The sequence below is a fragment of the Dendrobium catenatum genome, unplaced genomic scaffold, assembly GCF_001605985.2.
Source record: "Dendrobium catenatum unplaced genomic scaffold, ASM160598v2 fragScaff_scaffold_1061, whole genome shotgun sequence".
Taxonomy (NCBI): Eukaryota; Viridiplantae; Streptophyta; class Magnoliopsida; order Asparagales; family Orchidaceae; genus Dendrobium; species Dendrobium catenatum.
In genome coordinates, this window is record NW_021319523.1 from 1,989,032 (window position 1) to 2,001,330 (window position 12,299).

The 12,299-nt window shown below is 37.3% G+C and overlaps 1 protein-coding gene across 2 annotated transcripts in view; it reads right to left on the reverse strand.

Annotated features, from left to right (window-relative positions):
- LOC110094874 overlaps positions 1-12,299 on the reverse strand; it is a 144,091-nt gene that overhangs the window by 79,044 nt on the left and 52,748 nt on the right. For both annotated transcript variants that reach the window (XM_028698279.1, XM_028698278.1), the window contains one exon: positions 3,585-3,660. In XM_028698279.1, the coding sequence (XP_028554112.1) occupies positions 3,585-3,660 (76 nt within the window). The remainder of the gene's footprint in view (positions 1-3,584; positions 3,661-12,299) is intronic.

Sequence of the window (12,299 nt, forward strand, 5' to 3'; positions counted from 1 at the left end):
TTTCATTTACATAAAAAATAATAATTTAAATATTTTTTTGAATTTTAAATTTAAATTTTAATATTAAATTAAATTTATATATATAACCATATAATTTAATATAAATACATATTTATAATTAAAATTTATTATAACATAATTTATAAATTAATATAAATTATTCTTATTTTAATTATATGAATTAAATATATTAAACATGTTATGTTGTATACCAAATTTCTTTTATAAAATTTATATCTTAAATATTATAATAATTAAATACATAAAATTATTAATGAATAAATTATTTTTATAGTGTATAAATAAATAATTTTTTATTATTAACTAATAAATAAGTTTCATTTACCATAAAAAATAATTAATTAAAAAAATCTGTTTAAAAAATAATTTTTATATGCATTAATAATGTTATGAGTTCATTTACATCTCAACTCTTTTCTTTAGTCCCACACCACTTGAGAAGAACTTTCTGCTAGTGTTACATAGCATTTTGAGTTCTCTTTGTGTTAAGAGCTCACATGGTACCACCACTCCAATGTGAAATGCTTATGATGATTTGTAGATAAATGTTTATAATAAAAGTTATATTATTATTAATTAAATTTTTAAAATATATGTTAAATTATTTATTTAAAAAATATTTTAAATTTTTAAACCCTAACCTAATAATAGTGTGTTTAATTTAATTAAGAGTTTTAATATTAATATTTATATTGATAATGATTAAGTTTAATATTTATTTAATATTATAATTTATTTACTAATATTTATAAAAAAACTTGAACCGGACGATTTTAAAAAACCGGGACCGGTTCGCCGGTTCAACGGTTGAACCGGCGGTTCTACCCAAAACCGGCCGGTTCAATGTGAAGGCGGTTTTCAGATTGGACCGGACCGGCTCTTAATCCGGTTCACGGTTGAAACGGTCGGACCGGCCGGTCCGGTCCGATTTTTAAAGCACTGGTAATATTACTGTTCATTGAATTAATGCGCTATTCATCCGTTTGCCCATTTCACATCCACGTGAATGCAATGGCAGATTTAAAAGAATATTATATATATATATATATAATCCTAATAATAATAACATTCAGAATTCCCAAATCTCCATTCCCTTAACAAGCTGCCAGAACCGAATGGAAAGGGTTAGGACACAGGATGGGCTTCGGGCCATAAAGGAAGAAAAAGATAAGGGAAAAAAAAGAATTAAAGAGGAAGAGAAGAAAAAGAAGAGAAAGAGAATGGGAAGAAAAGAAATGGGAATTTTCTTTAAGAATTCAATTTGGGAATTTTCTTCCGCAAAGTGGGTTTGTTTCGAGTTGCATTTTTAAAAGATTTGAATGACAGATTTGAATGAGAAGAAATATTCTAAGAAATTCGATCACTTAAGAGCCATTTAGCAGCATTAGTCTAACAGCTCCTTCCCCTAGGATATGTCAAAATTAAACTTCCCTTCTATCTGATGGGGACATCAGATTTCGACACGTGTACCATCGCCGGAGACACCGATCGATGGCCATGATTTAGAGCCTTTATTTTTGACGTTTTATTTTATTCATGTCATTTAAAGTTCATGTTTTTCCTTTTGTACCCCTATGAGGGAATTAGTGCTTATTGTAGCCCAAGGGCGTTGTCGTCTTTATTTGTTGTATTTCTAGTTAGCCTATATAAAAGGCTTTGTCATTGTATTGGAGATGATTATTGAATGAATGAAAATTTTCCATTGTGTGATCTCTTTGTGAGTTCCAAGATCTCTTAGTGAGTTCTTAACATGAGATCTCTTTGTGAGTTCTCCGTGTATTAGTTCCATTGATCTTCGCCTCACCCACAAGCGACGCCACCCACAATCATCCAATCGGAAGAAGTCGGATCAAAACCCCCTCTTGCCGCCGCCCCAAGACCTCCTTGCCGACCACCCTAACTTCACCGGCCGGCCTCCTTGCCACTGGTCCTCCTCCCCTTTCCGCCACCTCCTCCTTCAACACTTCATTGAAATTTGATTTTCAAGTTTCAATTTCTTTCCAAATTTGGAAATCTATTTTTGGAAAGTTTTTGAATAAATTCAAATTTTAAATCAAGATTTTATTTGGATTTTATTTCAGAATTTTTCAAATCAAATTCTCAATTTGGAAACCTTCTCTCCCTCTCCATAACTCTCTCCCTCCTTAGCCATGCTGCCGGCCCCCCATTATGCTCCCCTTTAATTGCCCCATTAACTCCTTGATCCTATTTTGAAATTCAAATTAGGATCCATTAATTTTCCCTCCTATTGCTATGAAAACTGAAAGAATTTCAGTTTAATCTCCCCCTCTCCCTACTCTTCTACCGTCGGCCTCCCCTCTCTCTTTCCCCATTAATTCCTCATTAAGGAATTCATTGCCCTCTCATTGAAATTCAAATTTCCCCTCCAAAACTCCCAAAACTAAAATTAATCTTAATTTTATTTTCTTTGTTTTCTAAAACCAACCTCCTCCCCTCACCCCACCTCTACCGCCGGCCTCCCCATCCACTCTACAACCCGCCGCCCACCTCTCCCCCTCATTTGAGAGTTTCTTGCGGCGACCCCCCTTCGCATCTTCAAGAATGCATGGAGGAATCCGAGTGGAACTTCGGGTTTGAGTACGACAACCAAGGAAGAGTTAACATCCTCAGATCGCCCTTCTTCGACGTCGGTTTCGATTTCGACGACACCGTCAAAGAATATTTGGACCGGATTCTACCAACATTAGTGGATTCCATCGACGACCACTTTTCCGTCTACACGTGGATCATTGAAGGCCGTCCACCCGCCCCTCCGAATCCGGCTCCTTCCCCAGTGACAAGTCCTCTCAAGATCACTTGCCTATTAGTGGCATCGCTAAATCTACTTACGGTCCTCTTCCGCTAGCCACCACTTTCAATATGAGTGATGGATCTCAAGGTGAAGGATCTAGACTTTAAATTTGGGGCTTTGTTATCTTTCGCCATTTGCATTATTTAAATGTTTAGTTGTTATTTTGCAAGTCAACGTATTCTCTACATGTGATCTCTTGCCCTTGCTAAATCTCACATTAAATTTTTCTTTACCTAATCTTCAGCAAGCAAAGATTTATTTATTAGCAAGATCAATTTCATCACCTTTATTAATTTCACCAAAGCAATTCTTGTTCATCTCATATTGTTTCACATCACTATCACTTCCCTTTTTTTTCCCTTTAAGGGCAAGCTCTAAGCTTCTTTATGAAAGAGAAGCAAGAAAAAAATCCAGTATCGTTTAAAGATGAAAATTTAGCAAGAGAAGCAAGTACCATTTTGCAGACTAAAATTGGATAATTTTCAGTTTATCTTGGTTATATAGCCAATATAACATATTAACCATCTATTGAACAATTTAACCATCTTTTTGAGCCTCACAATGGTCCCAAACTGATCATAACACGTCTAATAAGAATAATGAGAAAAATTTAAGGTCTAAACACTGTACTTCCTAGAAAGTAACATATTGAGGACAGAAAGAACCAGAGTAATATTAACAAATGCCCCAATTTCGTATCCATCCATGCATAAGAGAAACAAATTACATAGATGGTTCTTAAAAACCATACCTGGTGCCAGAGGTACCAGGCTGCGGCAAAATTCCCACTATCTGTTGTTGATCGGGAATTGAAACACCAACTGATTCTGCAAAGATAGCCAGTGTTAGGTAGAATATATATGAAGTTTCTTAGAACTGACTAGAATTTGAAGAAAAGTTCAGAAAGAAAAATTCCTCAAAAGAGAAACAACATAAGTTCCTACCAGTGAAGCCCCAATTTATGAAATTAAATTTTGTTTTAGAGAGATATCACTGGATTTCTGATTAGTTCTAAAGTTGTAAGTCCCCAAATAAATGGGGCAAGCATCACAGACATGAAAAGGGAACAAAATGTGCTATGATAACAATGGGAAATAATAATCTTTCAACCATCTTAAAAATAATACAAATCAATAGCAAAAAGCAAATCGTAAGACAGATGCATCATAATACTCAACAGTTGATTTGCAGGACAACTTAGATGATGTTCTTTGCATGATTCTCATTTAGTTAAATTAATCATTCAGATTAACAAATTTAGCAAGAATATCAAACAATTAACCTTCAGAAGAATCCTTCAGTCTTTCATATAGAAAGTAAAGACTCAACAAAAATGATGTAAACAAAGGGGGGGTCAAATCAAACCCAAAAAAATTTGGTTTTGACTTCCCTTGAGCTTGCTAGCTCATTAATTTTTGAGCTAAGATTTAGCTCATTTTGAGCTGGTTTTTAGTTCATTTATTGAACTAAGAGTTAGCTCATTATGAGCTATGTTTTTAGTTCACTTATTAATTTATTAATAGCTCATTATTTTTGTCTCTTCTCCTTCCCCTTGTCTATTCGTTTCCCATGGATGACTCTTGGTTTTCCGTGCTAGGTGGCCTTTCCCGTGCCTTGGTGCTTAAGTTCCGTGCGGGCCTCCTGGGTTCTTGCGGCTACCTCTTCGGGTTCCTCCAGGGCTGTTTTCCTGTGGCTGATGGGGGGCTTTTCCGTGGCTTTGGTGCTTTGTTTCATGGAGTTGACTGTTGGCTCTTCATTTCCCTCATTTAATTAAGAATTTGAAGAGTTTTGGGGCTGTTTAGTTCCCCCTCTCTTATCTATAAATATAAGTTGTTTGTGGTTGTTTTAAAAATGTTATGTGAATAATTTTTGGAAATGTAAACCTGCGGGTTTTGTTGGAAAAGCTTGCAAGCTTGTTCCATCACTTCTTCTTCTCTTCTTCTAGGAAGGCTTGCGAGCTTCTCAACCCTTCATCTTGGTTTCTAACCTCTTTCATCTCACCGCAAGTGCCACCTCACCTGTATTCTTCTTCTAATGGATGAAAGCTTCTTTAGGTGTCTTGTTTGAGTCATTTGTAAGTGTCCAAGTTGTATTAGTCTTTTATATATTAAAGTGAAGTTATTTGTGGTTTATTTGTATCATTTTGAGCATTTTGTGTCTTTATTTTATCTAGGAAGTCATTTCTTTTTGTGATCAAAAATTTGGGTCCATTCCCAAATTTTTTATTGCATCAAATTGATATCAGAGCAGGTTAGGAAGTCCTAGGTTTACGAGTCGTGTGTGTCTTGATGTCATGTTAGTTATCATGAAAGTTTTGTTTTGAGTCATGTTGTCATTTGAGTCTTGGTGTCAAGTGAGCAATCTCAAGCCTTGGTGTCTCTTGATGCAACGCCTTCAGAACAAAGCTAACTCATTGGGAGATGAGTTCTCAAGTAGGTGAGTATGATGTAGACAAAGGGGGGGTCAAATCGAACCCAAAAAAATATTGATTTTGACTTTCCTTGAGCTTGCTAGCTCATTAATTTTTGAGCTAAGATTTAGCTCATTTTCAGCTGGTTTTTAGTTCATTTATTGAACTAAGAGTTAGCTCATTATGAGCTATGTTTTTAGTTCACTTATTAATTTATTAGTAGTTCATTATTTTTGTCTCTTCTCCTTCCCCTTGTCTATTCATTTCCCATGGATGACTCTTGGTTTTCCGTGCCTTGGCTCCTTGGTTTCCCCAGTTGGCTGCTGGTTTTCCGTGCTGGGTGGCCTTTCTCGTGCCTTAGTGCTTCGATTCCGTGCGGGCCTCCTGAGTTCTTGCGGCTGCCTCTTCGGGTTCCGCCTGGGCTGTTTTCCTATGGCTGATGGGGGGGCTTTTCTGTGCCTTTGGTGCTTTGTTTCCTGGAGTTGACTGTTGGCTTTTCATTTCCCTCATTTATTTAAGAATTTGAAGAGTTTTGGGGCTGTTTAGTTCCCCCTCTCTTGTCTATAAATATAAGTTGTTTGTGGTTGTTTTAAAAATGTTATGTGAATGAATTTTGGAAATGTAAACCTGCGAGTTTTGTTGGAAAAGCTTGCGAGCTTGTTTCATCACTTCTTCTCTTCTTCTAGGAAGGCTTGCGAGCTTCTCCACCCTTTGTCTTAGCTTCTAGCCTCTTTCGTCTCACCGCAAGTGCCACCTCACCTGTATTCTTCTTCTAATGGATGAAAGCTTCTTTAGGTGTCTTGTTTGAGTCATTTGTAAGTGTCCAAGTTGTAATAGTCTTTTATATATTAAAGTGAAGTTATTTGTTATTTGTATTCCTTTAGAGCATTTGGTGTCCTTTAATTTATCTTAAGAAGTCATTTCTTTTTGTGATCAAAAAATTTGGGTCCCTTCCCAAACTTTTGATTGCATCAAATTTGATGTGAAACGATCATGCGAAAATTGGTTTGAAGTAAGAGCTTGCGCAGCTTAACTTTAAGGAGCAACAATAATTATAACTTCATTATAGTGGATTTTAAACGACCAAAATAAACAATAAGTGTGATAAAACAAGCTTTAGGTTAAATCACATGAATAAAAGTTAACGTTCAAAAAGATAGCCAACTTAATCCAGACATTGCCTACATGGATCGTATCCAACAATAAATTCCAATTACTAACAATAAGATTTCAGTCTAATGGAAAGGGTCCCTCAACATACAACTCTTCTAATTACTAGCTTTAGCGGAGGAAGAATTAACGGGATCGTCATGAAATCTATATACCACATTGAGAAGCATCTTCGAAAGATAAAAGAGCCGGGAGAAGAGTTTACCCAGGACACGAGAGATACGCGCTCCGACAAAGCGGTTTTGTAGTTGGAATGATGTGGGCAACAACCTCCGAACCTACCTCGCACTAAGGAACAACCAGAAGAGTGCGAGATTCCAGGACAGCAGCGGTAAATTATTGTGGGCTGCTCCTAGAGAACACCCCAATAAGGTGGAGGACGTGTCCTCTACCAGCTCCTTGGGCTGTCGGTGATCAGGGACAGCAAGTTGTGGCCCTTCCAAAAATGCAGGCCAACAGGAGCAGGTTTCATGGCAGCAACTATGGCTGGTTGAACTTCCCGGACAGCAATTTTCACTTGGAAAATTGCTGGACAGCAATTTACTGCAGCTTTAATGGGGCCGGCAGTTTAAGAGGAATCCAAGGAGGAAAATTGTTTTTGAATTTGAAATTCAAATCAAAATGGAGTTAAGGCCTTAATGGGGAATTAAGGGGAGCTCAATATTGGGGGAGGCCGGCGATTTTCAAGAGAGGGAATGGGAGTTTCATTTCATAATCTGAAATAAATTTCAGATTATTGAATGAATTAAGGGGGTTATTTTGAAATTTGAATTTTGGGATCAAGCATTGATGGCATTAAAACTTAGCATAAATTGGATTTCCCCTTGAGTGGCCGGCGGCATGTAGAAGAGAAAGATGGAGGAGATTAGTGTGAATAATCAAATTTTCCGATTAGGAGGGATGCCCACCTAGGATGAGAATTAAGTAACTCCTCATGCCATGGAAATTTGAATTGGATTCACATCCCAATTCTTTCCTTATTCGACTTTGGCAATTATGGAAATTTTGGAGCTCATTCAAATTTGAAATTTTCGAAACTTGAAGAACAAGGTGGGTGATGACGTGGAGGTAAGTTAATGAGAACTCCGAGTTAAAATTAATTTGAAAATTGGAATTTATCAAATAAAACTTTCCTAAATTGAATTTTCCAAATTAGAAAAGAATTCGAGATTTGAAATTCAAATTTCAAATTTGGAGCATGCGGGAGGGAGGAGTGGACGGTTGGGGAGGTTGCCGGCAAAGTGGCCGGCCGGAGCCGTGAAGGTGGCCGGCGGGTGGACTCCAAGGGCGGCGGCAATGGAGCTAGGGGAATACTTTGTGGATGAAGAGGGGAGAAAAGAGAAGAACAAGAATAATACGAGGAAAGATAGAGATATACTAACGAACTCACAAAGAGATCGTAAGAACCGCGAACCTCGGACTCTTCCAAAGATTGGCGGGTATTGCGAATTACCCTCCTCGGGCTTCTCCTCTCATGAACTCACTAAGAGATCACGTGAACTCACTAAGAGATCACGTGAACTCACTAAGAGATCAACAAAAACATGAAACTTTTCATTATCAATCATCATCCCCTTCCAAGAGGAAGAGGAGGGCTTAAATAGCCAAATACATGAAGGGAAATAAAAGACACAATTGCCACTAGGGCAAACATAGAACAAAGCCCTCAAGTGAGGGTATAAATGAAAAAGTACAAATAACAAATAAAATACATGAAAATAAATAGACACGATCGTAGTCGTTGATCTTCGATGTCCTCATCAAAATTGGTATCATAGCAGGTTAGTAAGTCCTAGGTTTATGAGTCGTGTGTGTCTTGATGTCATGTTAGTTATCATGAAAGTTTTGTTTTGATTCATGCTGTCATTTGAGTCTTGGTGTCAAGTGAGCAATCTCAAGCCTTGGAGTCTCTTGATGCAACGCCTTCAGAACAAAGCTAACTCATCGGGAGATGAATTCTCAAGTAGGGGAGTCTGATGTAGACAAAGGGGGGGTCAAATCAAACCCAAAAAATTTTGATTTTGACTTCCCTTGAGCTTGCTAGCTCATTAATTTTTGAGCTAAGATTTAGCTCATTTTGAGCTGGTTTTAGTTCATTTATTGAACTAAGAGTTAGCTCATTATGAGCTATGTTTTTAGTTCACTTATTAAGTTATTAGTAGCTCATTATTTTTGTCTCTTCTCCTTCCCCTTGTCTATTCGTTTCCCATGGATGACTCTTGGTTTTCCGTGCCTTGGCTCCTTGGTTTGCCCGGTTGGCTGTTGGTTTTTCGTGCTGGGTGGCCTTTCCCGTGCCTTGGTGCTTCGGTTCCGTGCAGGCCTCCTGGGTTCTTGCGGCTGCCTCTTCGGGTTCCGCCTGGGCTATTTTCCCGTGGCTGATGGGGGGGCTTTTCCGTGCCTTTGGTGCTTTGTTTCCTGGAGTTGACTGTTGGCTTTTCATTTCCCTCATTTATTTAAGAATTTGAAGAGTTTTGGGGCTGTTTAGTTCCCCCTCTCTTATCTATAAATATAAGTTGTTTGTGGTTGTTTTAAAAATGTTATGTGAATGATTTTTTGAAATGTAAACCAACAGGTTTTTTTGGAAAAGCTTGCGAGCTTGTTCCATCACTTCTTATCTTCTTCTAGGAAGTCTTGTGAGCTTCTCCACCCTTCGTCTTGGCTTCTAACCTCTTTCGTCTCACCGCAAGTGCCACCTCACCTGTATCCTTCTTCTAATGGATGAAAGCTTCTTTAGGTGTCTTGTTTGAGTCATTTGTATGTGTCCAAGTTGTAATAGTCTTTTATATATTAAAGTGAAGTTATTTGTGGTTTATTTGTATCCTTTAGAGCATTTTGTGTCTTTATTTTATCTAGGAAGTCATTTCTTTTTGTGATCAAAAAATTGGGTCCCTTCCCAAATTTTTTATTGCATCAAGAAACAAGTAGGTAAGGAATTCCCTTTCCATGATTCAAAATGATGCAAAACTTCTCAAGTTCAAGGATTCCTAATGCAATTAGGTTGATACAATGAATATAGCACACAAAAAAACTTAATAATTGCCTTCAAAGAATACCAAATACAAAAAAAAAAATCGCTTTTGTTATATGAAAATAAGACAATATCATAATTTGAACCAAAATAATAATGCAACGATAACATAAATCTGAAGAAATCAATGAGAAATTTGAACCACTGAAAATGAATTAGTAATTGGCAAAAATTACTACAATTGGAAGCTCAGTAATGTTGACCTCTATATTAGCTCGATAATGCAATAGGGTCAAACACAAAATCAAAGACGAATAAAGGATGCAACAACACAAAAAATGAACTCAACACGTCTTGATTGCAACATAAACTATTTAACTATCTCTAATTTCACGAAACCAAGCATATCGATTCATCCAGACTGTTGAAATTATCAAGAAAGGGTCCTACAATCAATTTGATTGGACATAAAAAAAACGGTGAACTACAAACGCAATGTCATGCATATTCGATTAAAAAATACCTCGACTGGGATAGAAATCATCCAATGATCGTCCCTTTCACAAAACAACCATGCCAACGTGTACAGAACGTACAAAAAAACTTAAGATAGACACAAATATCACCCTATCCACCTCAAAAAAGCAATATGCAAAATTTACCAATTCATGAGATGACAACTCAAAGTTAGAGCTGCACAAGGAACAAGAGATTGCATCAAGACTTGAGATAAACACACATATCGCCCTATCACACAAAATGATATACAAAATTTATCCATTCATAAGATGACAACATGAAGTTCGAGCCGCACGAGGAGCAATAGATTTCGTGAGGAGCTAATTCAAATAATTATGTTGTCTTTTTATTTTACCTAATTAAATTTATTAAGAAAATCATCAAATCAAAATAAAGAAAAAGAAGTATTATACATGTCAACCTAGCACGTCAGCCAAAATTCATGAATCCCATTGCAACCTAGTTCCACCACCGCAAGTAAAATTTCATCCTGCTTATGTCAAGCTCATGCTTAAAAAATATATATAAATCTAAAATGCTGTCACTCTCACCTGTTGCATCATTCTTCTTTCCCATCCGCAGCCTCATTACCTCTTCTTCACACAAGAGCACAGCTTCACAATTCCTTTCCCCTCTTACTCTCATCCTTGAACCACGCTGCGATCCCAAACCCTCCCGTCCTCTCCATTCACTCCCTCTATGTCTTCTCTTCTTAAGAAGATACTAGCCTAACAACCCAAAATCTCAAGATCCCCAAGGGTGTCGAAAAATAACCCAACTCTAACCCAACCCAAAAAAAAAAACATGCTCGATTCTGAAATTCTGACTTGTTCATGCCTCTCATCCGCCAGCCTCCCAAGCTCCCTCCAAGCTCAAGGTAAAATTTTCATTCTTCTTCTTCTTCTTCTTCTTCTTCTCCTCCTCCATTCTTATTCTTCTTCTTCTTTTCCTCCTCCATTCTTCTTCTTCTTCCTACGGGCCCCACCAGCTTAGGATCCTAAGATATCATTACGAGGCTCTGGCCTTGGATTCCAAGAATATTCACCAGCAAGTGAAATACGAGCATAAATACAACTGAATACGAGCAGTAATTATCTTAAAAAGGAGGAGGTAAAAGTACAACAACAACATCAAGCCTTTGTCCCACTACGTGGGGTCAGCTACATGAATCCTTTTTCGCCATTGTGTTCAGTTAAAAGTCAAATTCTCATTTAAATCTAATAAAGAAATATAATTTCTAATATTTTCTAACCAAGTTTTTTTAGGTCTACATCTACCTTTCTTAACATAAGTCAAATATAATACCTCAACTTCCCTAACCGGGTGGGTCATCGGAAAACCTCCGTTTAATGTGACCAAACCATCTAAGGTGACTCTCTCTAATCTTATCTTCCACTAGAGCTACTCCAACCTTTTCACGTATATGCTCATTTTGTATCCTATCTCTAAGGGTCAAGCCACTCATTCACCTAAGCATCCTCATCTCTGTCACACTTAATTTAGTATTATGCTTCTCTTTTAATGGCCAACATTCGGCACCATAAAGCATTGCAGGTCTCACCACCATCTTATAGAATTTTCCCTTAGGTTTGAGGGGGACTTTTCTATCGCAGAATAAGCCCGATGCATTCCTCCACTTCAACCATCCAACTTGAATTATGCTGATAATATCCCCATCAATTTCAACATCACTCTGAACAATAGATCCAAGATATCTAAAACGTGTACTCTTATTAATGACTTGATCGCCCAAAGTCACAATCTCATCACTAGGTCTATTGCTACTAAAATTACAGTACATATATTCAGTTTTAGATCTACTCAAGCGAAAACCTTTAGACTCTAAAGTTGACCTCCATAATTTGAGTTTACCTTCAACTCCCTCTCTAATCTTATCAACAAGAAGAATATCATCAGCAAAAAGCATACACCAAGGTACATCTGTGGGCTCCGAAAATTCGGCCTTGGCCTCCCTGCCGCGCGATTTCTTTTTTATCTTATTCCGGCAAGGGAGTTTTAACGAACTAAGTTCCGGGGTAAATTTTGGAAGGCAGATAGGTTTGTAGATAAGACACTACCCAGAGATTTCGCCCTCATTTGCGAGGACTTTATGATCTGAGTTCTGGTTTCCTATAGGCGCAAGCCCCTATAGTTAATTACCCCTCCCAATCACGAGAGAGAACTTTCGATTAAGGCTAGTCGTCGATCAGATTCGTATAGAGATACGTGCATCTGGCATATAGTAGCAGCATGGGTTTAGGATATTGGTAGAAATTGGATTTGAAAATTGAAGAATTTGGTTTGGAAGATTTGAAGATTTGGATTGGGATATTTGGAAAAATTTTATATTTAAAATAGAAATTTCACCATCGTTCACTTAAAGCGGATGGTGGAGGAAT